The 27,241-nt window shown below is 38.6% G+C and overlaps 1 protein-coding gene and 1 pseudogene across 4 annotated transcripts in view; one reads left to right on the top strand and one right to left on the bottom strand.

Annotated features, from left to right (window-relative positions):
• The window catches only part of CEP57 (centrosomal protein 57), a 48,935-nt gene that overhangs the window by 5,766 nt on the left and 15,928 nt on the right, over positions 1–27,241 (bottom strand). For 3 of the 4 annotated variants that reach the window (XM_006092780.3, XM_006092781.3, XM_014459202.2), the window contains 8 exons: positions 23,411–23,590; positions 23,016–23,137; positions 17,271–17,387; positions 16,078–16,155; positions 10,440–10,547; positions 9,853–9,930; positions 3,283–3,524; positions 2,812–2,956 (listed from right to left, as the gene is read on the bottom strand). In XM_006092780.3, coding sequence (XP_006092842.1) covers positions 2,812–2,956; positions 3,283–3,524; positions 9,853–9,930; positions 10,440–10,547; positions 16,078–16,155; positions 17,271–17,387; positions 23,016–23,137; positions 23,411–23,590 — 1,070 coding nt within the window. The remainder of the gene's footprint in view (positions 1–2,811; positions 2,957–3,282; positions 3,525–9,852; positions 9,931–10,439; positions 10,548–16,077; positions 16,156–17,270; positions 17,388–23,015; positions 23,138–23,410; positions 23,591–27,241) is intronic. The other variant, XM_014459204.2, reaches the window with a different exon arrangement.
• LOC102423493 lies at positions 19,072–19,842 on the top strand (annotated as a pseudogene).

Below are 27,241 nucleotides of genomic sequence, written 5' to 3'. Positions count from 1 at the left end.
CACGGTAGGCCAGGGTCTCCTACCGGAGCCGCCAGCGGCTGGGGGTCCCGCTGCCGCCAGCCCCAGGTGGGGCGGCGCAGTGGGATCTGCCTGCAGTATGCAAATTAGCTGCCATCTTTGTTGGCAGTTAATTTGAATATCTCGCTGATTAGCCCATGGGAAGCGTAGCGAAGGTACGGTCAATTACCATGTTTGTCTATTATTAGATAGGATATACACTAGAGGCCGGGTGCATGGAATTCGTGCACTGTGTGTGTGTGTGTGTCCCTCAGCCCAGCCTGCACCCTCTCCAATCTGGGACCCCTCAGGGGATGTCTGACTGCCCGTGGGATTGGGCCTAAACCAGCAGTCAGACATCCCTCTCATAATCCAGGACTGCTGGCTCCCAATCACTCGCCTGCCTGCCTGATCACCCCCTGACCACTCCCCTGCCAGTGGATTGATGTCTAACTGCTCCCTGCTGGCCCAGTCGCCCCAACTGCCCTCCTCTGCAGGCCTGGTCGCCCCTAACTGCCCTCCCCTACCAGCCTGGTCGCCCCCAATTGCCCTCCCCTGCCAGCCATCTTGTGTGAGGGTGTGATAGTCAATTTGCATATTACCGCTTTATTATATAGTACTAGAGGCCTGGTGCACAAAAATTTGTGCACTTGGGGGGGAGGGGGGATCCCTAAGCCCGGCCTGTGCCCTCTCGCAGTCTGGGACTTCTCAGGGGATGACCTCCTGCTAGCTTAGGCCTGCTCCCCGGGGGATTGAGCCTAAGATGGCAATCAGACATCCCTCCGGCAGCCCGGCACACCTCAGGGGATGTCCACTTGCCAGTGGGGAGCAGGCCTAAACTGCAGTCGGACATCCTTAGCGCTGCTGAGGCAGGAGAGGCTCCCACCACCACCGCTGTACTGGCAGCCATCAGCCTGGCTTGTGGCTGAGCAGAGCTCCTCCCATGTGAGAGCACCCTGACCACCAGAGGGAAGCTCCTGCATTGAGCGTCTGCCCCGTGGTGGTCAATGTGTGTCATAGTGACCAGTCATTCCCAGTCATTCTGCTGTTAGGGTCAGTTTGCATATTACCCTTTTACTATATAGGATAGAGGCCTGGTGCATGGGTGGGGGCCGGCTGGTTTGCCCTGAAGGGTGTCCCGGATCAGGGTGGAGGTCCCGCTCAGGTGCCTGGCCAGCCTGGATGAGGGGATGATCCCCACTGGGGTGCCTGGCCAGCCTGGATGAGGGGATGATGGCTGTTTGCAGCTGGTCATACCCCCTTCAGGGTGGGGGTCCCCACTGGGGTGCTTGGCCAGTCTGGGTGAGCGGCTGAGGGCCGTTTTCAGGCTGGCGAGTGACTGAAGCTCCCAACCTCTCCTTTTTTTCTTTTTCTTTTTTATTCTGGGATTTACTTACCTTCTATGGCTGTCACTGGAACTGAGAGCCGGCTTTAGGTCTGAGGCTCGGCTCCAGCTCTGAGACCTCGGCTGCTGAAAGCAGGTATCTGGGTTTGTTTGGCTTCTATAATTGAAACACTGTTGCAACTCCAGCTCTGAGGCCCGGCTGGCTGAAAGCAGGTTTCTGAGGTTTGTTTAGCTTCTATAATTGCAACATTGTTTCTTAGACTGCAGCTCAGAGGCCGGCAGCGGCAGGCGGGGAACCTTGGCTTCCTCCGTCACTGGAGCAAGCAAGCCTCCCGTTCGCTTCAGCTGCCTGGCTGCCGGCCGCCATCTTGGTTGGCAGTTAATTCGCATATCTCCCTGATTAGCCAATGGGAAGGGTAGTGAAGTTACGATTAATTACCATGTTTGTCTATTATTAGATAGGATTATTATATAGGATAGATAGATGTGCATAGCCGATGGACACAGACACTGGTGTGGGGAAAGCTTGGGATGGGGCAGGAGGGTTGGAGTAAATGGAAAGGGGAGAAATGGGGAACATCTGTAATATTGTCAACAATAAAAATAAATTTAAAAAAATAGGGGGGCTTTATTTTTACTTTAGCTCTGGCTAAAATGAATTGCTGCTGGCATGTCAATGTTCTATTAGAAAGAACAAAGTCAAGTCTAATGTACAAGAAACAAATCATATTATTACTCCTACAAGAATCAGATTTCTTTTTTGGAAAACAATCTTTAGAAAAAGTGCTTAAAACCTCAGGTTTTAGATGACATATGCATAGCACTTGCGTTGTGCCTGTAACATAGCTACCAATTAATGTCAGCCAACTATATTCTGCTCTCAGTTTTCTACATTTCAGTCCACATGAGAGCCAGCAGCAAGTAGCCCTGATATTTCTACTTCTAAAATACACCTCAAATCTGTCTCATTCTCCCCAATTGTAGTCACTGATGACCCTGATAGGAGTGCATCTAGATGAGAACCTTGGCGTGTGACTTCCTACTGCACTTAATAGGTACTAAATAAATGGTTTTATTAATTTAATATAATTAGTAACCATATAACTAAAGATTAGAAATGAAAAGTTCTAGGTGCTTTTAAAATGATTTGGGTAAACTCAGAGTCATTTATATTCATCACAGAAATTAAGTTTGTTCATATAAAGATCAGCATATGAAACATAATCAGTATTTCAAAGATTCTGAGACTAAAAGATAGTGTCTTTTTTCCTAGCCCACTTAACACCAATTCTTAATAATAAACCAAATTAACAAGTGTCTACAGTACAGAAAGACTTTCTGTAGCTCCCTATCTATGATACACTTATAATGTCATAAATTCATATACTTGAAAAAAAAAAGTTGTTTTTTTTTTTTTGTACTGTTTTTTAATCATTAGAAACAAGTACGGGAAGGGAAATCTGAGTTACCTGGGCTTGATATTTCCGAACTTTAGTTATTTGATTGGCTTTTGCCTCCATCCTTGTCACTAATGCTTCCAGTTCACACTCTAAATTTTCTTTCAGTTCAATAGTTGGTGATTCTTGGATAAGTTTTGCAAGTTGCTGATGATCACTGTATAAAAACAAAAGTAAGGTTTGGTTAAGTTTCCTGTGTTATCATGATTAGGTCATGCATCTTACTCACCATGGGACCACTGCTCATGCATTTAAAAAAGTCTCAATTTTTTTTAATAGGGCAACACATTTCCAAATTACCAGTGATAGTAATTGTTATGTTTGTTATTGTCCTAGTAACTTGCTCAGTGGTTGGTGCAAGAATTGTGTTGAACAAATATTTGTTGAACTAACAAAATATATGACTAGTAAAGTCACCAAGAAGTTAAAGTAAGATTTTACAACTAAATGTAATTTAAAAAAAAAAGCAAAATTAAAACTCACAAGCTCATTTGCCCAAATTCATCTTGTAAAGTCTGTAAGACTTCTGACAACTCTTCATTAATGCTGCTAGAGGAGGACGGCCTTACTGACAACTTCTTACTTTTACCACTTCGTGAAGATGCTTGCTTTGCCAAAGGAACACTGCTGACTACTCGATCATTACACAAGGCTTTACTGTGTTGCTTCATTAGATGCAAGACATGCTGGACATTGGCTACCACAGCATGACTGGGACTCGTAGACTGAAGAAAAATGAAAAATAATTAGATGCCTCATCCTCGAAATTTGGGTTTTTTTCACTCCCTATCCTGGGTAAAAAAAAAAAAAAGAACTCCCCCTACGTCCCAAAAAGCCTATGTCTCCTAGTCTAGTTAAATCAATTACCAACTACCAAGGATTTAACAATTGAAAAATGTCCAATCCCCCTTTTATTCTCCATCCTACTGTCAATTCAGTTGGTTTATGCACCCACCTCATAGGATGAGCATCCTAACTGGTATCTGCTCCTAGCCTCTTCAGTCTCTAACTGCACAGTGCTATCAGCTACTCTAAAATAGTATTCTGAACAGGTTGTTCTATTTGGAATCCTCTGGTGTGAAGCCCACTGGTTCCAAACTCCTGAACCTAGAAAATAAGCTTTATAAAAACTGATCTGCAAATTTACACTCCTTGGCCTCATGTCCCATCTCCTAATTTCTCTCCATTATTTGAACAAACTATTTGCACATGTCATATTTTTGTGTGTGACAACTTCTATGCTATTCTTTAAAACCCAGTTCAAATATATAATTTTTAAACATTTCCATAAAATACCCAGGTAATTAATTTGCCCAAACTTAGATCACTTATGGCCTTTATCTCTATCACAATATTTATCACAAAAGATTGTAATTGTGTTTGCATGTCTATTTCCCCTATTAAACAGTGTATGTGCTTCTAGGTCATAAGGATTACTGTATTTATTTCTTTGTCCTCGAATAATAGAAAGCAGTAAGGCCGTATTTGTCACATAATCAACAAGAAAAACCTTGTAGCCTTCTCAAAACTTTTGGTTTTGTTTTGAATACTAAACAGTAACCTCAACATGCTATTTCAACTCACACATAGATGGCTGAGCTAACTTTGCTCCAAAAGAATCATCCAGACAAGCTTATTTAAAATGCAGATTCCTAGGCAGCACATCAAACTCAATCACTGTGGGGTCAGGGGTTAGAAATGTTTCTTTTTAAGCCTGCCAGGTTGATTCTGATCAGTCAGGTTTGGAGATCACTGTGATAAGCTAAACAGATGTTCTTTTTATCCTGGTTTCTATTGTTAGGGAGTAAACCGATTTCAGTAATTTGTACAAAGAAGTATACACTGCATCCAAGTGGGGTTCATTTCAGGAATGCAAGACTAATTCAATATTCAACAATCAATCAATGCAATCCAACATCTCCATAGGGTAAAACATAAAAATTATGTGATCATTTGATAAAGAAAAGCATTTGAAAAAATCCAACACCCATTCAGTAAGTAAAGGTGGAACGGGGAAATTTCCTCGAGTTGATAAAGAGCACTAACAAAGAACCTATACCTAATATCAGTTATTGGTGAAAAACTGAATGTTTTCCCCTTAGAATCAGAAAAAACGGCGAAGATGTCCATTCTCATCACTCATACTCAACCTAATACTGGAAATCCTAGCCAGTACAGTAAGACAAGAGAAGGAAATAAAAGGTATACCAATTAAAAAGGAAAAATTAAAACTGTCCTATTTATAGATGACATGATTCTCTACACGGCAAATCTTATATAATCCAAAAAATAATTCCTAGGACTAGTAAGTGAATTCAGCAAGGTAACAGAATGTAAAACCAACATACAAAAATTAAATATACTAGCAATGATCATATAGAAACTGAAATGCAAACTAACTACAATTTACAATCACTCAAAAAAATTGAGTATAAATCTAATAAAACATGAAATTAATATGTTGACAACCATAAAACACTGATAAAAGAAATCAAAGATCTAAATAAATTAGAGATATACTGTATTCATGGGCTGGAACACTCAACAAGGATGTCAATTCTCTTCAAACTGGTCTACACTTATAATTCCTATCATAATCCAGTAAGGTTTTTTTTTCTTTTAGAGACAAGTTTATTTTAAAATTCATATGGAGAGGCAAAGGAACTAGAAAAGTTATACAATTTTGAAAAGAGAAGAATAAAATAGGAGGGATCACTTTCCCTGATGTTAAGACTTACTATATAAAGCCACAGTAATCAAGGCAGTGTGTATAGGCAAAGAAGCAAACACATATACCAAACAGAATAAAAAATGAATCTTGACCTAATAGCCTCATACTGTATATAAAAATTATTTTAAGTGGCTCATGGATTTAAATATAAAACAGAAAACAGATGAAAATAGGTGAAAATCTATATAACAAAGGTCTAAGGCAGAGTTCTTAGATATAACACCAAAAGCATAATCCATAAAAGCAAATAAATCAATTAACTACATTGTCATAATGAAAAGCTTCTCCTCTGTGAAACAATCTGTTAAGAGGATGAAAAGAGAAGCTACAGACTGGGAGAACGTACTTGCAAACCACATATCTTAAAAATGCCTTGTCTCTAAAATACATATACATATAGAACTCTCAAAACCTAATAGTGATAAGGAAAATTAAGTTAAAAAGAGCTAAAGATATAAACAGACATTTTGCTAGAGAATATATACATGTCAAATAAGCACATGAAAAGAAATTCAAACATCATTAATCATTAGGGTAATACAGATTAAAATCAGTGAGGGATCACAAAATACTAATCAGAACAGCTGCAATAAAAAGTGACAATACTAAATGCTGGTGAGAATGTGGAAAACCTGCATCTTTCATACACTACTACTGGGAATGTAAAACACATGTCCACACAAAACTCTGTACGTAAACATTCATACTGGTTTTAATTGTAAATGCCCAAAACTGGAAACAACCCAAATATCCTTCAATGGGTGACTGAATGGTTAAATAAACTGTGGTATATCCACACCACGGAAAAGTACTTATATGGACACAAAATAATTTGATGGATCTCAAGGGAATTATGCTGATAAAAAAGTTTTTATTCAATCTCAAAAAAGGTAGAACTGTATGCTTCGATTACATAACATTTTTGAAATGACAAAATTATAGATATGGTATGGTGGTGGTTACACAAGTCTACATGATAAAACTGCACTGACCTGTGCCTGAGTATATGCATAAAGCACACACAGGAGTATATGTAAAACTACAGAAATCTGAAGAAGGTCTGTGTTTGTACTGATGGCAATCTCCTGGTTTTGATACTGTATTTTAGTTATATAATTTGTTACAAATGAGGTAAAGAGACCTTTTTGTATTATTTTTTCAATGTCCTATTAATCTACAATCATTTCAAAATAAAAGCTAATCCATGTTTATCAAGATAATTTTAATTCAACTACAATTAAATGATATAGATATACATACTCCTTTTTCAAGTTACACTATCATCATTACAACCTTGATTATCAAGATCCAAATTCATGTCTCATTAACAACTTTAAACATTGATATATGTGGTATTTAAACTGAAAAATGTGTTGAATCACTACATTGCTCATAACTTGCAATATGTATTCATTATACTAACTGCTTATATATACACGCTCAATAAGCAGTATATAGTTTTTGAAAATCTTTTTCCTGTTATTTTTTTATTGTTATTTATTAATGTAATTTTGTGTCTGTTGAATCTAGTAATAAAAATATAGGGACTTGTATTTTGTCTTTTTAATTTTATTTTTCTAGTAATTCACTTTTTAAAAAAAATATATTTCATTGATTTTTTACAGAGAGGAGGGAGAGGGATAGAAAGTTAGAAACATCGATGAGAGAGAAACATCGATCAGCTGCCTCCTGCACACTCCCCACTGGGGATGTGCCCGCAACCAAGGTATATGCCCTTGACCGGAATCGAACCTGGGACCCCTGAGCCCACAAGCCGACAGTCTATCCAATGAGCCAAACCGGTTAGCGCTCTAGTAATTCACTTTTGTTGCATTTTACAAAAGTACTGGTCTATGATAATGTGTAATTACAAATAAATACTGGTCCTACACAATAGATAGTTTGAGAAACACTTAGCTAGGTGACACAGTTGTCTGAATAATATAAATAACTTCAAAAGGGAAGCTCAGGTTGGAAAGTTGTCTTTGAATCTGTCTTGTTCAATCTTTGTATTAATGACATCAGTAAGAATTATCAAAGATAGGCAATTAAATTTGAAAATAATAGAAATATAATGGAAGACTGAACTTGATTCTAATCTAATGTGAGAGGGTGAATCCATTCTGATAGAGCTTCATTAGATTAAAAGTCTGTATTAAAAATATCAATTCCACAAGTACAGAATCTACAGAGGGTGATGCAAAGACTCAGTAAAAGATCTGTAATTGTCCTAGTTGGTTTGCTCAGTGGTTAGAGTGTCGGCCCATGGACTAAAAGGTCACAGATTCAATTCTCGTCAAGGGCACGTAACTCAGTTGTCCAGCCCTGGTTTGGGCATATGCAGGAGGCAACCAATTTAAGTCTCTCTCATTAATGTTTCTCTCTGTCTTTCCCCCTCCCTTCCACTCTGTCAAAAATAAATGGAAAATATATCCTCAGGTGAAGATTAACAACAACAGCAGCAACAAAAGATCTGTAATTTTAGTTGACTCAAAAAGCACTGAATGAAAGGGATAGTTCAGCTTATCCCATAAAATTAATGTGATACTAGGCTGAGTTAAGAGATTATCCAGAATATGACAAAGACTCTATTCTGTGCTAGTCACAGCCCATTTAGAAGGTTATATTCAACTTAGAAGCAAAAAGAGTGATGAGACAGTAAAGAAACTCATAAAGCACATCTTATAAATAAGTGAAGAAAATGGTCTTTATTTATAACCTAGAATAAGATAAGAAGATGAAGCTATCTTCAAAATTTTTTAAATTTTACAATAGTCATGGGTTTACTCATATGTTCCATGTGAATCCCTATGAGTAAAAAAAGACCAATGAGTAGAATTTATACAGTGACAGATTTCAACTCACTAAGGCACTTTAAAATAAAGTAGTTTAGAAATATGATGGGATGTCTGACGTATAATGATGTCTTCACCAGTCGATATATTTTAACAGAACATACAATCATTGTTCTGAATGTTTACACAAAAAAATTGATCAGGGAGGTGTGTCAGTGCATTCCTAATTACATTGAACATTAGAGTGGGACCAGGGAACAGTTAAAAGTATTTTCTAGCCCGGGCGGTTTGGCTCAGTGGATAGAGCATTGGACTGTGGACTGAAGGGTCCTGGGTTCGATTCTGACCAAGGGCACATGCCCAGGTTGTGGGCTCGATCCCTATTAGGGGGCATGCAGGAGGCAGCCAATCAATGATTCACTCTCTTCATTGATGTTTCTCTCTCTCTGTCCCCTCTCTCTTCCTCTCTGAAATCAATAAAAATACATTTTAAAAAATAGAGACTTTCTAGACACCACACCCAGAAACTTCTGACTTTGTAGGATTGTGGTTGGCTTTGTAATCTGCCTTTTCAAATGCATACTGGGTGATTCTGGCTATCCCTTGAAAACCTCTATTTCCAACCTGTATCAAATATTCTATGGTGAAACAGAAGAAGTCTGGTAGGAATAAAAGATAAAGGATATAACATAGGTCAAAAGGTGGTCTGCAATCCAACAACAGGGTAATTTTAGGGTAGGGGACAGCATAGAGCCAATGCAATACTTTTTTCCCAAGCAATCTGTGTTTCCTACAAAAGGCAAGTGGAAAATCTTGGAAACAGTTAATTCCCAAGCTTTCACTGACAATTCAATGCCAGGCGGGGGGAGTTTAAAATTAAATAAAGGACAAATAAAAATGTATTCCCAAATCCTCTCAAATTCATAAGCGCACAATTTAGCTGTGTGCTTAACACAAACAGTTCATCAAAAGTGGTATAAACTAACAGTGTTAAGCACTTAGTAGAAATTACTCAGTACTTGCTGATATTTGACAAAGTTATCATCTCTATATTTAAGCACTAAAGGAAAATAAGATTCAATTCTATGTATAAGTGCTTTTTGGAGAATGAGTCTTATAAGTAATATGGAAGTGAAGATAACCAGAATGTGATTTTTATTTATTTAAATATCCTTATCTAAGTAGAAATCAACAGGGTTGATACTAAAAATTCAATGCTACAAACGTACTGTTTCTTATTCCCTTGACCCTTCTCTGCAACCACACCTTCTCCAAACTGGGGTCTCTCCTTTTGTTAGTAAATTCCCTTCCACAAAAAATTTCTCTGTTTTAAAGTGTCCTCCTAGTCTCCTCCCTACTCCTCGAATCCCATAAAACCTTCCTCCATCTCATCCTTACATCACTATGACCCACAAAAGAGCAGAAAATATTTCCACTATTTTTAGGTATACAGGCAAACAGGTAGATTTAATTCAAAGATCTAAGTTAAACAACAACAACAAAAAATATAGAGTTCAACCAACTCACCTTCCCAGCTACAAATGGCATATCACCCAAGCATAATCTATAATGTGGTTGAGCAGCAAAATAGTTCCTAGAAACTTTCTGAATGGAAAGGAAAGAAAAACAGTTTTACTAACATGACAGTAAAAGCTAACTATACTAGTATATGACTAACCTGAAACTCCAGCTTACTGCTGGGCCACTACTTGCCTCATTTATATTATGGTCTCAAGTTCCTAATAATACTTGCATCCTAGTCTAGGAAAGAAAAAATGAAACCTGACAAAATAGCAATTACAGTCTAGTGCTGTGTTTGTGTATACTAGTACAAAACATTTCAAGAGCAAAGAGTAATTAATGCAATACTGATTATTAACAACTAATATTTATGAAGTGTTTTGTAGCTCTAAAATGTTTTCATATATATTATCTAACTATTAGTAAAATTTAGAAGTGGGTATTACTTATCCCCATCTTCCCAATGAAGAAACTGAGAATGAAATAGATTTAATTTACTCGTCCAAGGTTGTAATATTACAGGGTTTATGAGTGTTTTCACATAAATTACGACAATAATAATCAGTACACTGACTTACTGGTTGCTTTCATACCTTTTCTGGTGGTTTTGACTTCTTTTTTTTAATTCTTCTTGCACAGGGGGCACAAGGAGTTTCCTTATCTTCAAATATAAGTCTATTTGTTTCTAGACCTGTCTGCAACTAGAAAAAATATGAGCCTGAAGTTAACGCTGTAGAAATAAAAGCTAGAATTCAAATTTGAGATTTTCCATGTAAAAGCCTATAAAACTTACAGGAGTGTCTGATTAAAAAATACATCATAGCTGTATAACTATGTCTGAAACCAATCTGTCAAACACTTTAAATCAATACCAGCATCTCAATTTATCTTGAAGCTCCCTTATTTGGAGCTGCTCCATAAATTATAGATAATAAGTTAAAAGTACTATATCTAACTGCAATCTGATGCTTCAGTATTTTCTTTCTTTCACACACAGAATCTGTAACAGCACCTGACACAAAAGCAGCTTGAAAGCAAATACATTTCTTCCTCTTTTAAAAACTCATACACTTAATGATATAAGAAAAAGGAACTGGAAATCTATGTCCAAAAGAACTGGAAGGTATGTCAGCAAATGTAATTAAGCCCATTTCTCTAGAAGCTCAGTAACTACAATAAAAATAATTTTCTATCTACATCAGAAGAAATCCACAAGCAATTATTAAGGATTTCAAACAAGGACTGCTGTTTTCCCTAAGCCAACTTACAACTTTACTTAAATCAATATAATCATACACATTTACGAGTTAGTTCATTAGTCTAGAATAGTGGTTTTCAAACTTGCCTATGTATCAAAATTGTCTGGAGTTTATGAGGAATAAAATCATGAGTGCTCCTCTCCTGATCACATCATTTTAAACCTCCTAGGTTGGGGAAATTTGTATTTAACAGTACCTTGAAATTCCCCAGGAATTTAAGATGGAACTGGAACAAACACTTAGAACCAATGGATTAGTTAAAAGAAATACTGAGATCATTACTAAGACTTCCCACAATTATTGCATTCTCCCAGGATAGAATTTATTCAGTGACAAAGAAATACAGGACCTTCGTTTTCAGGAGCACCTAAATTCGTACACATCTAACAATGTTTTATACACAGTAAACTGAATAACTATAATTCAAGGAACATGAAATTACTATATGGAAGACCTAAGAAGCCAATGAGTTTGAAGAGTAAACAAAAGAACAATTTGTTTGAATACTTTTAACTTCCAGCTTTTTAGTTCTTCCCAGTAGCTGTATAGCAGAGTTTTAACAATTTAAAGTGCTTTCATTATCTTTTTCTCTAATTTGATCTAATAGTAAGAAGAAATAAAATGAAGATTACTTTATCCATGGTAAAATTCAAGCTTTGAATGGTCAAATACCTTGTCTAAGGCTAAACAAATTAGGGTTATCTAGACTTGGAACCACTTATTAAGCTTGGCCATTGTTCTTCCACTACAATAGAGTTATCAGAACTCAAAAACTTTATTGACATTACACTATCAGTAGTAAGTGATTTGGTCCCTACTTTATGCCTGCTAAATAAAAAAGAAAGCAAGGAATATGATACATAAATTATGACCAATAATCAGTACTTTGACTTACTGGTTGCTTTCATACCTTTTATTAAAATAAAATTATGAACTTGTTTAATTTGTATTACATGTACAATAAAACTCACCACCACAACGTATATAAAGCACAACCCATAAGTTTCATGTTGCAAGTGAGGAAATGTAGACACAGTAAAAGTGGCCCACCCTAAAGTGGAATGGGCAGAGAAAAGTGATTTTAAACTTTGTTGGTAGTCAAAAATAAAGTCATATGACTATATAACTCAGAAAGCACACTGAGGGAAAAAATATATGCATATGGATCAAAAGGTAGATATTTAAGGAAAAAATACAAGTTTTAAAGAAAGAGAGTATGTGAAGTCAATGAATTCTGGGAGGCACAGGAAGAAATAAATAACAAAGATGAGATTACTAGAATGGTCACAAACCTATGAGCACACTCATGAAGTGATCCCAGGATAGTGCTGGCATCTGCCACAGCCTGAACTACAAATCCTTCTCTCCCAATTGTTTTGAAATCAGTATCTACTTCTTGTGTTAATATTATGAAAATATCATATGCAAATGTTATTTAAAAACTTTGGAATGGGGAGGACAATATATAGGAGATATTTGAATAAATAAACTCATAAGGGGAGAGTCAACAGTTATAAACATAAGTCTTTTATTAATCCTGTAAATAAGACTTAATGGGAGAGAGAACCAAGATGGCGGCATAAGGTATACACCTGTATGTGCTGCCTCTCACAACCACACCAAAATTAGAACTAAAAGACAAAACGGCTATCATCCAGAACCATGGGAAAGCTAGCTGAGTGGAAGTTCTACAAGTAGAAGGAAAGAAAAAAGCGCATTGAGACTGGGTAGGAGGTGCGGAGGCGCGGAAGAGTGGAGGTACAGAGGCGTGCGAAACGGGCTGGCAACTGGGTGTGCTGTTTTTTACAATTGGAAGGGAGATACAAGCACCCGACTGCTCTGAACTCGTTTCCGGGGAGACTCTGGGAACCCAGACTCCCTACGGGAGAAACTGAACTGTCTGGCATCAGGTCAGAAAGCGAGGGTGGCTTTCTTGCAGAGGTGCTCCCAGGGATCAGTCACTGCGTGGGGGTGCGGGAAGCGGGGATGTGGAGACGGCTGATTGCCAGCCATTGCTATTTGCTCCGCCCTGGTGATTCCCTGAGACCCTGGCCCACCCAGTTTAAAACCCCACCCAAGCTGTGCACAGTGCAGTGGCTTTTGCATATGAATGGCCTGTCCTTTCACAGCCTAAACTAACAAACTGCAGCTGGGTCAGAGAGCTCCAAAACTTCCAAACCCCAAAGAGGAGAAATCTGCAGATCTCACTGTAGCTCCTGCTGGGTGGCCTCAGGCAGTGGCTGACTTTACACCTCCTTGGAGATCCAGAAGCCATGGTACCCAGTGGTCAGATACCAGATTTCAACTCCTCACATCCATAAATGACACACTCAAGAGGCAGACTCAGTGAGCATCAAAGCCCCACTGAAGCGAGTTCTGCCCCATAAGGGTGTCTCCAGCACAGCAGTTCTTCCACTATAGACACAGCGGGTCCTCACAGCCAATTGGCCTGGAGTTCAATTCCACCCAGTGATACCAACAACAATCAAGGCTTAACTACAAGACTGTGCACCCAGCCCACAAAGGGGTGCACCAAGTGTCCACCTCAGGTGATTGAGGAGGCTGAGCCATTGGGCCCTATAGGACACCTACCACACAAAGCCACCCTATCAACAGAGGGAAGCAGCCAAAATGTGGAGACAAAAAAACATGTCACAAATGAAAGAAATGGAGGAAAGCAAACTACTGGGCATAGAGTTCAAAACCACGGTTATAAGGTTACTCAAGAATCTTCTAGAAACCTCCGAGGAACTTAGTGAGACCTCCAAGGAACTTAGTGAGACCTTCAAGGATCTTAATGAGAATGCCAAAAAAATGGAAAAGGACCAGTCAGAAATTAAGCATACATTGTCTGAAATAAAGAATAATATACAGAAATTCAACAGTAGACTAGAGGATCCCAAGAATCAAATCAAAGATTTGAAATACGAGGAAGCAAAAAACACCCAACTGGAAAAGCAAAAAGAAAAAAGAATACAAAAATATGAAGATAGTGTAGAAAGCCTCTGGGACAACTTCAAACGTACCAATATCTGAATTATGGGGGTGTCAGAAGAAGAGAGAGAGCAAGATATTGAAAACCTATTTGAAGAAATAATGACAGAAAACTTCCCCTACCTGGTGAAAGAAATAGACTTACAAGTCCAGGAAGCGCAGAGAACCCCAAACAAAAGGAATCCAAAGAGGACCACACCAAGACACATCATAATTAAAATGCCAAGAGCAAAAGACAAAGAGAGAATCTTAAAAGCAGCAAAAGAAAAACAGTCAGTTACCTACAAGCGAGTACCCATACGACTGTCAGCTGATTTCTCAACAGAAACTATGCAGGCCAGAAGGGAGTGGCAAGAAATATTCAAAGTGATGAATAGCAAGAACCTACAACCAAGATTACTCTAGAATTGAAGGTCAGATAAAGAGCTTCACAGACAAGAAAAAGCTAAAGGAGTTCATCACCACCAAACCAGCATTATATGAAATGCTGAAGGGTATTCTTCAAGAAGAGGAAGAAGAAAAAGGTAAAGATAAAAATTGTGAACAACAAAGGGACAACAAATACATATCTATCAACAAGTGAATCTAAAAACCAAGTCAATAAAAAAATCTGATGAACAGAATAAACTGATGAATATAATAAAAGCAGGGGCATAGAAAGGGAGTGAACTGACAATTCTCTGGGTTATAGGGGTGTGAGGGGTGCAAGAAGAGATTGGACAAAAATCTTACACCTATGGATAAGGACAGTGGCAGGGGTAAGGGCATGGGGTGGGGTGGGAACCGGGTGGAGGGGAGCTATGGGGGGAAAAAAGAGGAACATCTGTAATAATCTGAATAATTAAAAAAATAGACTTAATGGGTACAGAAGTGTTGCTACTTCTAGAAATGCAGTTCTGGTTGCTGTACATAAACTCAATGTTTTTGTGAATTCAAACTGCCTTACCTATTCTACCTAGTGGCCACTGCAAGAGATAAAAATCCAAGACTAACCCGTTGGCATGGCTCAGTGTTTGAGCATCGACCCATGAACCAGGATGGTTGGATTCCCGGTCAGGATTCATGCCAGGGTTGTGGGCTCCATCCTCAGTGTGAGGCATGCAGGAGGTAGCCAACCAATGATTCTCTCTCATCACTGATGTTTCTAACTCTCTCTCACTCTCCCTACCTCTCTGAAATCAATAAAAGTAAAAAAAAAAAAAAAAAAGCCAAGATTAGTAAGTGAAATTCATTTGCCTAATATGGTAGCTTTTGTGAATTAATATGTCAATAGCTATTGGGGCAGCCCTCTACCTCAACTTCTGTCTTGATACCACCAAGGAAAAGAAAGCACCTCTAAACAGAATACCAAATGATGGCTTTAATATATTTCTAATAGTGACCTGTGTGAAGTTTTACATGATTAGGTATTATTAATTACATTATGTATACAGTTTTTGGTATTTTTCAGCCTACTGATTTTTTAAAATACTGATTGAGCCCTGGCCAGATAGCTCAGTTGGTTAAAGCGTTGTCTGGATACGCCAAGGTTGTGGTTTAATCCCTGGTCAAGGGCACATACAAAATCCTGACAGAAATCTCACAATTTGAAAAAGTCTAAAGCAGGGGTCCTCAAACTTTTTAAACAGGAGGCCAGCTCACTGTCCCTCAGACCGTTGGAGGGCTGGACTATAGTTTAAAAAAAACTATGAACAAATTCCTATGCACACTGCACATATCTTATTTTGAAGTAAAAACACGAAACGGGAACAAATACAATATTTGTATTTGCATGTGGCCTGCAGGCCGTAGTTTGAGGACCCCTGGTCTAAAGAAATGCTCAGGTTTTACTCTGTAAAAATGTTTGTAATTTGCCATATTAAACTACATCTAAGAATTTATATAAATATAAATAATCTAAGAAGCCCACAGTTAACCATCTACTTATATAAAAACAGTACAAAACACGAGGGGCCTAGTTGTTCACATTTCAATTTACCTCAGCTGCTTTAGCCTGCATACGTTTTCTTTCCTTTTCTTCTTCACGAAGTTTTGCTTCCAATTCTTGCATTTTTTTCTAGTGAAAAAAACAAAAAAACAAAAAACTTTCAAAGTGGTAACAGTGAAAAAGTCTGTCTAATTTGTAAAATTTTAATATAGCAACAGAGGAATATGTGTAAAATTTTAGCATAGTAAATATAAGCTTGCTAGTTCACTCTACTAATGGGTCTGCGTTTGCCAGTATCCGCGACACTCCCTTATGATTTATTATTAGTCATTTGTGAGGTTCGAAAGAATTATGTGTAAAAATCTATGTCCAAAGAACACAGCTCTGTATGAACACACTCAAGTTAGATGGAGTCGAATCTGAAACATTAGTCAGTGGTACTGGTATTTCCCGAGAAAATTAATTAGAACTAAAATTAGGTAACAGAATAACTTAAAACAAGTGATGCAAGCCTTAGGAATACTCAAAAACATTTAATCTTCAAACATTTAAAAAACAAACACCTACTTTTCATGTATATAAGTTTTAAAATGTGAACTTTCTCTCCAAATTATATTTCTTCCTTTTAAAAATTTGTTTGTTATAATATCACTTCTATAAACATCCAGTATTATAAAATGATCTATCTTATAGATATTATACATTGACTAGAGGCCTGGTACACGAATTCATGCATGGGTGGGGTCCCTAGGCCTGGCTGGCCAGGGGTGGGGATGGGGTTGCGGACAATTGCGGGAGATTGGCTACCAGCCCTGGGAAAGGGGCCGCATCCACTGCCACCCGCCCCCGGTTTCCCGTCCCAGTCTGGGGTCCAAAGGCCCTGGCAGGGTTGGGAGAGGAGGCGAATGTCACCAGGCTGGGCACAGAAGGAAAGGATGCCAGACGCAGACGCCAGATGCTGATGCCGCTGTCATCACCCTGCCACTGTGGTGGGCGGGCGGCGAGCTGATCAGGGCCTGCCAGCCTGGGGGAGGGACCACGGGAGGTTGGCCAGCTAGGGGATGACCAGGGGAAGCGACTGCAGGTGATTGGCCAGTCGCAGGAGGTTGCCTGTGGGAGTGCACTGACCACTAGGGGGCAGCTCCTGCATTGAGTGTCTGGCCCCTGGTGGTCAGTGCACGTCATAGCAACTGGTCGACCGGTTGATCTGTCAATATAGATAAGTAAAAAATACATTCACTGACTTCAGCAAGGGCCTGCATTGCAGTTAGTTTGTTGTATTCCTGCTCAAGAAGGTCCAATTTTTCAAGTTGGCTCTGAACATGTGTTTGATCATGTTGTCGTTCTCTTTCTAGGGAAACCTGGGAAACAATATTAAATACAGCATGATGATTTCAGCAAAATAAAACTGAAAAACAACGAGTTAATTTAGAGTAAGTACACTGTATGCTATTTTTTTCTGGCCTTTCATATAACTACTTACATATCATAGAGGAATTCTAGGAAAACATTAAAATGAAACCACAGGAACATCACATTAATACAAATGGACTCCTGTCCTCACTAAATACTATTATAATTCTATTATAGCGAAACTATCATTATACTGTGAAATAGCAGAGATTTACTAGACATGTAGAGGGGACACACACACACACACACACACACACACTCTTCTAATTAGTCTGGTTATCTTAAATAGTTAAAGACACACACTCTTCTAATTAGTCTGGTTATCTTAAATAGTTAATCTCTTAATTAAGGCAATAATTACCGTTTCAGTATCTATTATTTAATTTCCTGTGAATTTTATGTAAAACTTTTTTTTTTTCAGTTTTAGGATAAAGGATTTGAACAGACTGCCACCTATCAGGTTTCAGAACTGACAATCACAAGATGAACTATTAAACTAAGATGAGAGGTGGAAATATGCTAAATTGAGGTCTACTGGTAAAAAGACAATATACTAAGTACCTAAACTTGTAAAGAGTATATCTCCACATACAAGTCTATAGCAGTAGATAATATACTATCAGAAATTTGAAAATGGCAAAGTAATACAAACAGCAATATTTTTTTCAGGAATGTGTGAATTATTAATTTCCCCCTATTCATTACAGTGGGTAGTTTACTGACTTTAAAAGAATATATTTAGATAAAAATTGGCAAAAGTCACATTTTATTTCCAGTATTGGAACCATTCCTATTGAATAAGATATTTGAAATTTACTGATGAAATGGAGCTATAATTCAAAGTCAACTCTTATATATACCAGTTAACAACAGGTATACATTCTTAGAAATGCATATTAGGCGACTTCGACAATGTACAAACATCATAGAGTGTGCTTGCACAAACCTAGAAATGTTTTAAATTTCCAATCATGTGGCAGATTGAACTAAACACCTTCCCTTCCCCACTCATCTATCACATAAAAGTGATAGACAAACCACTGCAAGAAATGATAACATAATTAAGCTTGAAAGCATGAAAGAAAAATCTACAAGTGCAAAAGATAAGCTCAAAAGCAAGTGAAAAGGGATAAGGTGGCAAAATATCACATGAGGCTGTACTAGCCTTGATGTATAAAATATACCAGGAATATGACAAAAAAATCTCAATGTACCACCATCTGCAGATATAAGAACCCCCAGCCAATACATTAAATCGGGACCAGAACCAGTGAAAACCATCAAGCCTCAGCAAAGGTAAATACACAACTGCCTCCTAAAGTTGTAACACCACTTAGAAAATATAAATTCCCAAGGGGGGAAAAACACTTAGAAAGAATAAGTTCACCATACAACGTATGTTTTTATTTCCAATAAGAAAAAAAAACACAACACCATAAGTGAGATTAAATAGATACAATAAATGACAGAACTGGTACTCTGAAAACATCAGATAATTAAGAAGAAATTAAAAACAGTTTATAGTGTTTAAAGAGATAAAAGGAAGAAATAAAAACCAGAGTTACGGTACATTAAAACAAGGTGGTGTAAAGAAGATGCCATTGGAAACAAAAAATATGGTGACAATTAGAGATGGGAGACAGGAGATGGTATGTGGTCCTTCTGCTATTGCAAACAACATAAAGGCACATTAGGCACCGGGACTGAGGCTATCATCGTAATTGTTGGCCAAAGCTACAGAAGTGAGGGTGTCAAGACTAAGAGCAGTGACACTGGTAAACAGCTTCACCTGCTTGCTGGGGCGGCAGAAGTGAAGGGTGGTGCAGTCCTGTTCCATCTAAGGTGGCAAGAAACCAGTAGGATAAGGATAAGCCCATTTATTTCCACAAGTTTCCTCTTACTTGACCCAGTCTTTGCAAAGAATGGGAGGCAGCTATCAGAAGAAAAAACTAAACCCAACAAGTATAGCAGTATTTTTTGGGAACACTTTACTCCAGATTGCTTTACGAGGGAATGCAATAAGTTACTGAAAAAAATGCTATGCCCACAATATTTCTTTGTACTGAACCACATTACGAGAAGGAAGATCTTCTGGAGCCACAAGAACAGCTTCCCTGCCTCTTTTAAAACCTCCTAATTCCCAGGATAACGTTGCTATTGGATTACTAATGCCTCCTCTTCAGAACCCTGGTAATCTTTCAGTTTTCTGTGATCACAAGTGTATATTGAAGAGGATACATGCGCAAGAGAAAGAGGACTCATTAGCTGGAACACAAGTAAAAAAACTCAGAAAGAAACTCAAGATTGCACAGAAATGAAACAGAAGAACAACAGCTTGAAACAGTAAAGAAGGCTGTACACTTCCATAAAGAGAAAGACATATCTCTTGAAGTGTCAGCATAGAAAAAATGAAATTTGTATTGGTTTTTAAAGGGCAATACCACATAACCTCTTCTAGCATATAAAGGAGTTTCATTTGAAAGAAATAACACTTGATTACCTGTATAAAAACAATTCAGGATTTAAAAAAATAAATTAGATATATACTGCAAGACAGTTAATTTTTTGTGATTTTGGGGTTTTTACATTTTAATACTATATTTTATTTTTTAAAATATATGTATTTTTATTGAAGGGAGAGGGATAGAGAGTTAGAAACATCAATGAGAGAGAAACATCAATCAGCTGCCTCCTGCACACCTCCTCCTGGAGATGTGCCTGCAACCAAGGTACATGCCCTTGACCAGAATCGAACCTGGGATCCTCAGTCCGCAGGCCGACGCTCTATCCACTAAGCCAAACCGGTTAGGGCAAGGGTTTTTATATTTTAATACTATATTTTATTTTTAAAAATATATGTATTTTTATTGATTTCAGAGAGAAAGAAACATCAATGATGAGAGAGAATCATTGCTTGGCTGCCTCCTGTACAAACCCTACTGGGGATCAAGCCTGCAACCCGGGCATGTGCCCTTCACTGGAATCAAACCCGGGACTCTTCAGACCACAAGCTGACGCTCTATCAACTAAGCCAAACCCGGTAGGGCTTAACACAATATTTTAAAAGTTATAAACAAACTTAGAACTCCAATGTAAGTTAGTTTCAAAATTGAGGGTTTTTATTTTTTAATTTGAATATTTATAGAAATAATGAAAAAATAACAGGAAAGAGAATGAGAACAATACAGTAAGGATGATTTAAGTTTAAAATTTTAAATTAGCTTAGTATAGCCTTGTCGTGTAATTATTCAACTATTTTTTTTAGATCTAATATCAGTTGACTGAAGGTAAAAAGCATAAACATTTTCACACTGCAGAGCATCTAGCAAAATGTGAAGCATATAAATCTTAAAATTTTACATAATAAAGGTAAGATGTTTAGATATCGTAATATTCACGATGAATTAAAATTTTAGATTCATAATAGGAACAACAGGTATTTTTAAAAATATATATTCAAGACAGATGTTGCAGATGTCCTCTCACAAAGGTGTAAGGTACTTAAGTAAATTAATCCTAAAGCATCTGCCAAAAGGGTAGGGAACTGCTAGAAGACACCAGGATAAGAGGCCACAGTTTATAATCCCACACCACCTGGGTAGCATGGGTGGAAGAGCTTGGGCTAAGCACTCTAGCCAACCTACAAGGCCACCCCAGCACACTGAGGACCCCTAGTCACCAACAGCTTTCCACCTCTAGTCAGCTACCTGACCAGGACACCTTAGCCCAGGCCCATCCCCGATCCAGTTTGCCACCCCACCAGAAGGGATGTGAAAAGGAAAACTCTAGGACATCTCAGCCCACTCCATCCCCAAATATTAACAGCCTTCCCATGAAGGTGGCCCCAGGTCATGTTGGCCATGTTCACTCTAGCTTTAGCCAGCTTACCAAAGCCAGGAGCGTGTAGTCTAAGCAGGGGTTGTTCCTAAACAAGGCCACTCTTTCAAGACTGGGAGAAGTACCTGTTTCATCTACTTTATAGAAACAAACAAGAGTGTCAAACAAAATGAAGAGACTGAAGAATATATCCCAAATGAAAGGACAAAATCAAACTCTGGAGAAAAAAAGCAAAAACAAAAACAAAACAAAAACGAGAATAGTTTATTATATTATTATTATTTATCCTAATAATTACCCTAATGACACACAGATAAGAAAAAAACCAAAATAATGGCAAAAACAAGTGCTCAGAAAATGGAAGAACAGAGGAATACAGTGAGATTTAAAAAAAAGAAAAAAAAACACACCAGAAAGTATCCAAAAGAATCCATCAGAACTGAAGAATACAATAACTAGCCGAAACCGGTTTGGCTCAGTGGATAGAGCGTCGGGGCCTGTGGACTGAAAGGTCCCAGGTTCGATTCCGGTCAAGGACATGTACTGGGTTGCGGACACATCCCCAGTGGGGGGCGTGCAGGAGGCAGCTGATTGATGTTTCTCTCTCATCAATGTTTCTAGCTCTCTATCTCTCTCCCTTCCTCTCTGTAAAAAATCAATAAAATATATTAAAAAAAAAAAAGAATACAATAACTAGAATGAAAAATACACTAGATGGAATCAACAGGTTAGGTGATAAAGAAGAACATATTAGCAATCTGGAAGACAAATAGTGGAGATATTTCAATCAGAACAGCAAAAATAAAACAAATAAAATAAAAAAGATGAGTAGTTTAAAAGGGACAACATCAAATGTACTAATATTGCATTATAGGGGTTCTAGAAGGAAAGGAGAAAGGGGCAGAAATTTTATTTGAAAGAAATAGACAAAGACACTATAAAGAAAGAGAATTACAGGCCAATTTTCAAAGTATAAAGAAACTTGAAATCTGCTACCTTACTGAGTCTTTAAAGTGAAGAAGTAGAGGTACATAGTATGATTCTTTCTTTCATTCATTTTATTAGATTTTTAAAAATTGATTTTTAGAGAGAAAGGGAGAGCGATATAGAGGTAAGTATCGTCGATCAGCTGCCTTCTGCACGTTCCTCACCAGGGATCTAGCCTGTAATCTTAGCATGTGCCCTGACCAGAAATTGAACAAGCAGTCTTTTGGTGCAAGGGATGCTGCCCAACCAACTGAGCCACACCAGCCAGGGCCATAATATGATTTTTTAATACTTTTTATAATGTAGACTCAAAGAAGTTAACATAACGTGAAAAGATCACACAACTCACTATGCAATGATTTTCCAATTTAAGTAAAACTTTACCAAATACAGAAATAACTAGAAGGCCAATCAAATCTTCAGATACTACAAATGACCCCAAGTAATTTCAGTCATGGGCTGTTACACTACTCAAAAGCAGAAGCTATCAAAGCTTGGTGTAGAGGATGTGGGAGTGTGTGAGTGTCATCCAAAAATGGAACATCCCCTTCATAGTTATGCTGGAAAAAAAAACAATTAAATTTTTTTCTCAAAGCTTACACTGGTTTTTCAAGATGAACTTCTGGTCCTATTGCCAATGGTTACTTTAAGATAAAAGTAGAAATGATTATTACAACAGCACCATTAGTCCTTTATGTCTAATTTTTCCCACCAATAACTGTCCTTGAGAATGAATCGGTGAGGTGTCATACCTGTTTCTCCAAGACAGACGTCCTTTCTATTTCTGCATGCTTTATCATATTACGCATGTATTCCAATTGTTTTTCTAAAAGATTGCATTTACTTTCTGCAGCTAACAACTGAGATGTCAGTTCTAAAAAGAATATGTAAGAAAAGCAGAAATTAGGTCACTCATAGAACAGTTTTAACAAGCTGTTAAAAGGAATTTAGTCTACTGTGTACATAATAAACATTTCCAATAGCCCTCTGAGCCTTTCCAGATGATGTAAACCGTACCTTATAAGCTCCTCAAAACGCACCAGAATATAATGCAATTTTGTAGTGGCCACCAGAAAATGCTAATGTGCAATTCTGGAGTAATTTTACATACTTTACAGTGTTTCATTTCCTTTATAATTGAACAAACCTTGATTGTGTTTTGATTCCTCATTTTTTGAATTCTCCCTTTCTTGTATCTGTTCATCCAATACTTTCTTATATTCAACTGTTTCTCTAGACAAGGTTTTCACACTTTCTTCTGCTTGAATCCTTTCAAGTTCTAAGCGTCGAATCTTATCTTGAAGATTCTTCAGAGCGGAAAATATGGCTGCCAAATACAAATATGAATAACATAAGATAACGATATATATGGAGAAAGTTCACTTGGAAAGAATAATCTTATCTAAATAAAAAATAAAATTGATGGGTGGGTCCAGTGAAGGATCACTCTTTGAGAACAATAAAATGTTAATTAACATCATATGAGAATAAAAAAAAAAATCCATTTAAAGATAGCTTTTGAGTTTCTGAAACATGCAAAGTACTCAAATAAAAACCACTTTATCATGGTAAAGATATTTCAGATTTTCAAAATGGTGAAAATATTTAGCTAATCATACCAGTTCACATAACTGTCCTGAAGTACATTAACTATCACTCTTTTTTGTTTCATTACAAGGACTACAGGCAGAATCCAATCAGAGTTAAAATAGCCAGGCATAAAAAGGACTATTTTAATGTCTATTTTTTCATTACTTAGGATAAAAATCTAAGCACACTTTAACTGCCTAATCAAAGTTCCTAATTATAAAAGTAATACATATTCATTGTACAAGGCACAGGAAAATACAACCAAGAAAATAACTGATAATCCTACTACCAAAAGATAATGACTGTCAATTTATTATTTCTTTCAATTTTTTACTGTATATACTTGTTACTAAAAATTGAGATTAAAATTTATTTTTGTTTTTCACTCTAGCGTTAAAATACTGTGAGCTCTCATTCATGCTGTCTTAAAAGGATATTTCCTTATTATAAACAAATAAAAATTGAAAAATCAAGTTACTGGGTCACAAAAATTCATATTTTAAAGTTTCCTGCCGGAACCGGTTTGGCTCAGTGGATAGAGCGTCGGCCTGCGGACTGAAAGGTCCCAGGTTCGATTCCGGTCAAGGGCACGTACCTGGGTTGCGGGCACATCCCCAGTAGGAGATGTACAGGAGGCAGCTGATCGATGTTTCTGACTCTATCTCTCTCTCTTCCTTGCTGTAAAAAATCAATAAAATATATTTAAAAAAAAAAAAGTTTCCTGAAAAAGTAAAGTACCTTCAAAAAAGGTTGCATCAATTTATACTTTCATCAGAAGCAGGTCTTTGCCAATCTCTTTAATTATAATTAAAGAGATTAATTATAATCTCTTTGCCATTGTTTTTTAATTTATTGATTTCAGAGAGAGAGGAAGAGGGAGGGAGGAACATCAACTTGTTCCACTTATTTATGCATTCATTTGTTGATTCTTGTATGTGCCCTGACCAGAGATAAAACCCAAAACCTTGGTGTATAGGGATGAAGCTGTAACCAACCTAGTTACCTGGTCAGGGTCACCTCTGACATTCTGTTTAAAACATGAAACTTCTATTTTATTTTGCACTAGAGGCCCGGTGCATGCCATCAGTGCACTGGGGGGTTGGGGGGGGGGTGTCCCCTCAGTTTGACCTGTGCCCTCTCCCAGTCCAGGACTCCTCAGGGGATGTCTGACTGCTAGCAGGCAGACATCCCCCGAGGGGTCCTTAGCGCTACTGCCACTGTGCTCACCAGCCATGATCACAGCCGGCTCCTGGCTGGGCAGCACTCCCCATATGGGAGTGCACTGACCACCAGGGGGCAGCTCCTGCTCGAGCATGTGCCTCTTGGTGGTCAGTGCGAGTCATAGCGACAGGTCGTTCCGCTGTTCAGTCGATTTGCATATTGAGGTTTTATTATACAGTAGGTCCTTGGGTTATGTCATAGATCCATTCCTGCAGCGCAACGTAATGTGATTTTTGCCATAAGTCGGAACCCACCTACATAAACACCTACGTGACTCACATGGAGCACATACACAGCAGTAATGAAGTGAAACAGTAAAAATAATTTAAAAGAAAGGTAACAATTCCTGACCTTTACTGGTGGTAAATAAGTAATAAAAAATATAAAGCACATATGTACATATGTCGAAATGACGGAACTTTTTTTTTAAATAAATAAACTAGAGGCCCAGTGCAAGGATCCATGCACCAGTAGGGTCCCTCAGCATGGCCTGCACCCTCTCACAATCCGGGACCCCTGGAGGATGTAGTAGTGTGGGCAGTGGCAGGCGGGTGGGGAAGAGTCTGGGCTGGGCGCTGTGCCTCTCCCACTCATCCCGGCCCTGCTGTGCCTGCTGCCGTCACCACCGCAGCTTGGTAGCACTGCCACGGAGGCGGGAGAGGCTTGCGTCGCCACAGTTGCGCTGGCCAGCTGTGAGCCTGGCATCTGGTGCCCGGAGTCAGCTGAGCAGCACTCCTGCTGTGGGAGCACACTGACCTGCAGGAGGCAGCTCCTGCATTGAGCATCTGCCCCCTGGTGGTCAGTGCACATCATAGAGACTGGCCAGTTGTCCGGTCGCTTAGGCTTTTATATATATAGATGGGAGATGGTGATGTAACCACGAAACGACATATGTCGAGTCCGACGTAACCAGAGGACTGTCTGTATAGGATTGCTAGAAGTTTAAATACGTTTATATATATAATTGGTCAATTTTCTACTTTTATGAATTTCTTCGCCCATTTTACATAAGAAAAAGTCCAATCCTTCATTTTAGTCTTTATTTCTAGTTTTAATGTACTAATGTTTTGATTTTTCATAGTTATATCTAACAATATTTTCCATCAAGTTCTTTGTTTATATACATAGAATGTTTTTCTGTAATGAAGATTAAACTTTATATTTTCCTTTATTCCACTTAAGTATAATAGTTTCACACATTTTTACATTTAATTCTGTAAGTCAAATAAAAGGTATTTTTGTACTAAAAAACTTTAAATGGCAACTTTATCATATATCAAGTTCACAAATCTACACTAATAAAAGAGAAACATGGTAATTAGCATACGACCGCTACCCTTCCCATTGGCTAATCAGCATATCCTTATGCAAATTAACTGTCAGCCAAGATGGCGGCTGGCAGCCATGCACTGAAGCGAGCAGGGAGGCTTGCTTGCTCCAGTGACTGTGGACTCCAACGTTCCCCGCCTCACTTGCCGGCCTCTCAGCTGCAACTCTAAGCAACTATGTACTATGTTGCAAATAAGAAGCTAAACAAAACCCTAGAAACCAGCCGGACTGAAAGCCAGCTGAACCACAACATCGTATCGATGTTTTCAGCAGCGAGGCCTCAGAGCTAAAGCTGGCCCAGATTAAAAAAAAAAAAAAAAAAGAAAACAAGGAGCGGTTGGGAGCTTCAGTCACTCACCAGCCGGAAAACAGCCCTCAGCCCCTCACCCAGACTGGCCAGGCACCCCAGTGGGGACCCCCACCCTGACCCAGGACACCCTTCAGGGCAAACCAGCCGGCCCCCACCAGTGCACCAGGCCTCTATTCTATCTAGTAAAAGGGTAATATGCCTCCCGGCACCGGGATCAGCGGAGGAGCGAGGCTCCTGGCATTAGGATCAGCGTGACAGGGGGCAGCGCCCAAACCCCCTGATCGCCCTGCGGCTCTGTGAGTGACAGGGGGCGGGGCCACAACCTCCCTATCCTCCCTGCTCTGTTTGTGACAGGGTGCGGCGCCCCAACCCCCTGATCAGCCCTGTGCCTGATAGGGGGGAGCTCCCCAATCCCCTAATTGCCCTGCGGCTCTGTGTTTGACAGGCGCAGCGCCCCAACCCCCTGATTGCCCTGCTCTGTGTGTGACAGGGGGCAGCGCCCCAACCCCCTGATTGCCCTGCTCTGTG

This window comes from Myotis lucifugus, unplaced genomic scaffold (genome assembly GCF_000147115.1).
Source record: "Myotis lucifugus unplaced genomic scaffold, Myoluc2.0 scaffold_104, whole genome shotgun sequence".
NCBI lineage: Eukaryota > Metazoa > Chordata > Mammalia > Chiroptera > Vespertilionidae > Myotis > Myotis lucifugus.
The sequence above is the reverse complement of the archived record's forward strand: the minus strand, read 5'-3'. Positions and strand labels throughout refer to the sequence as shown.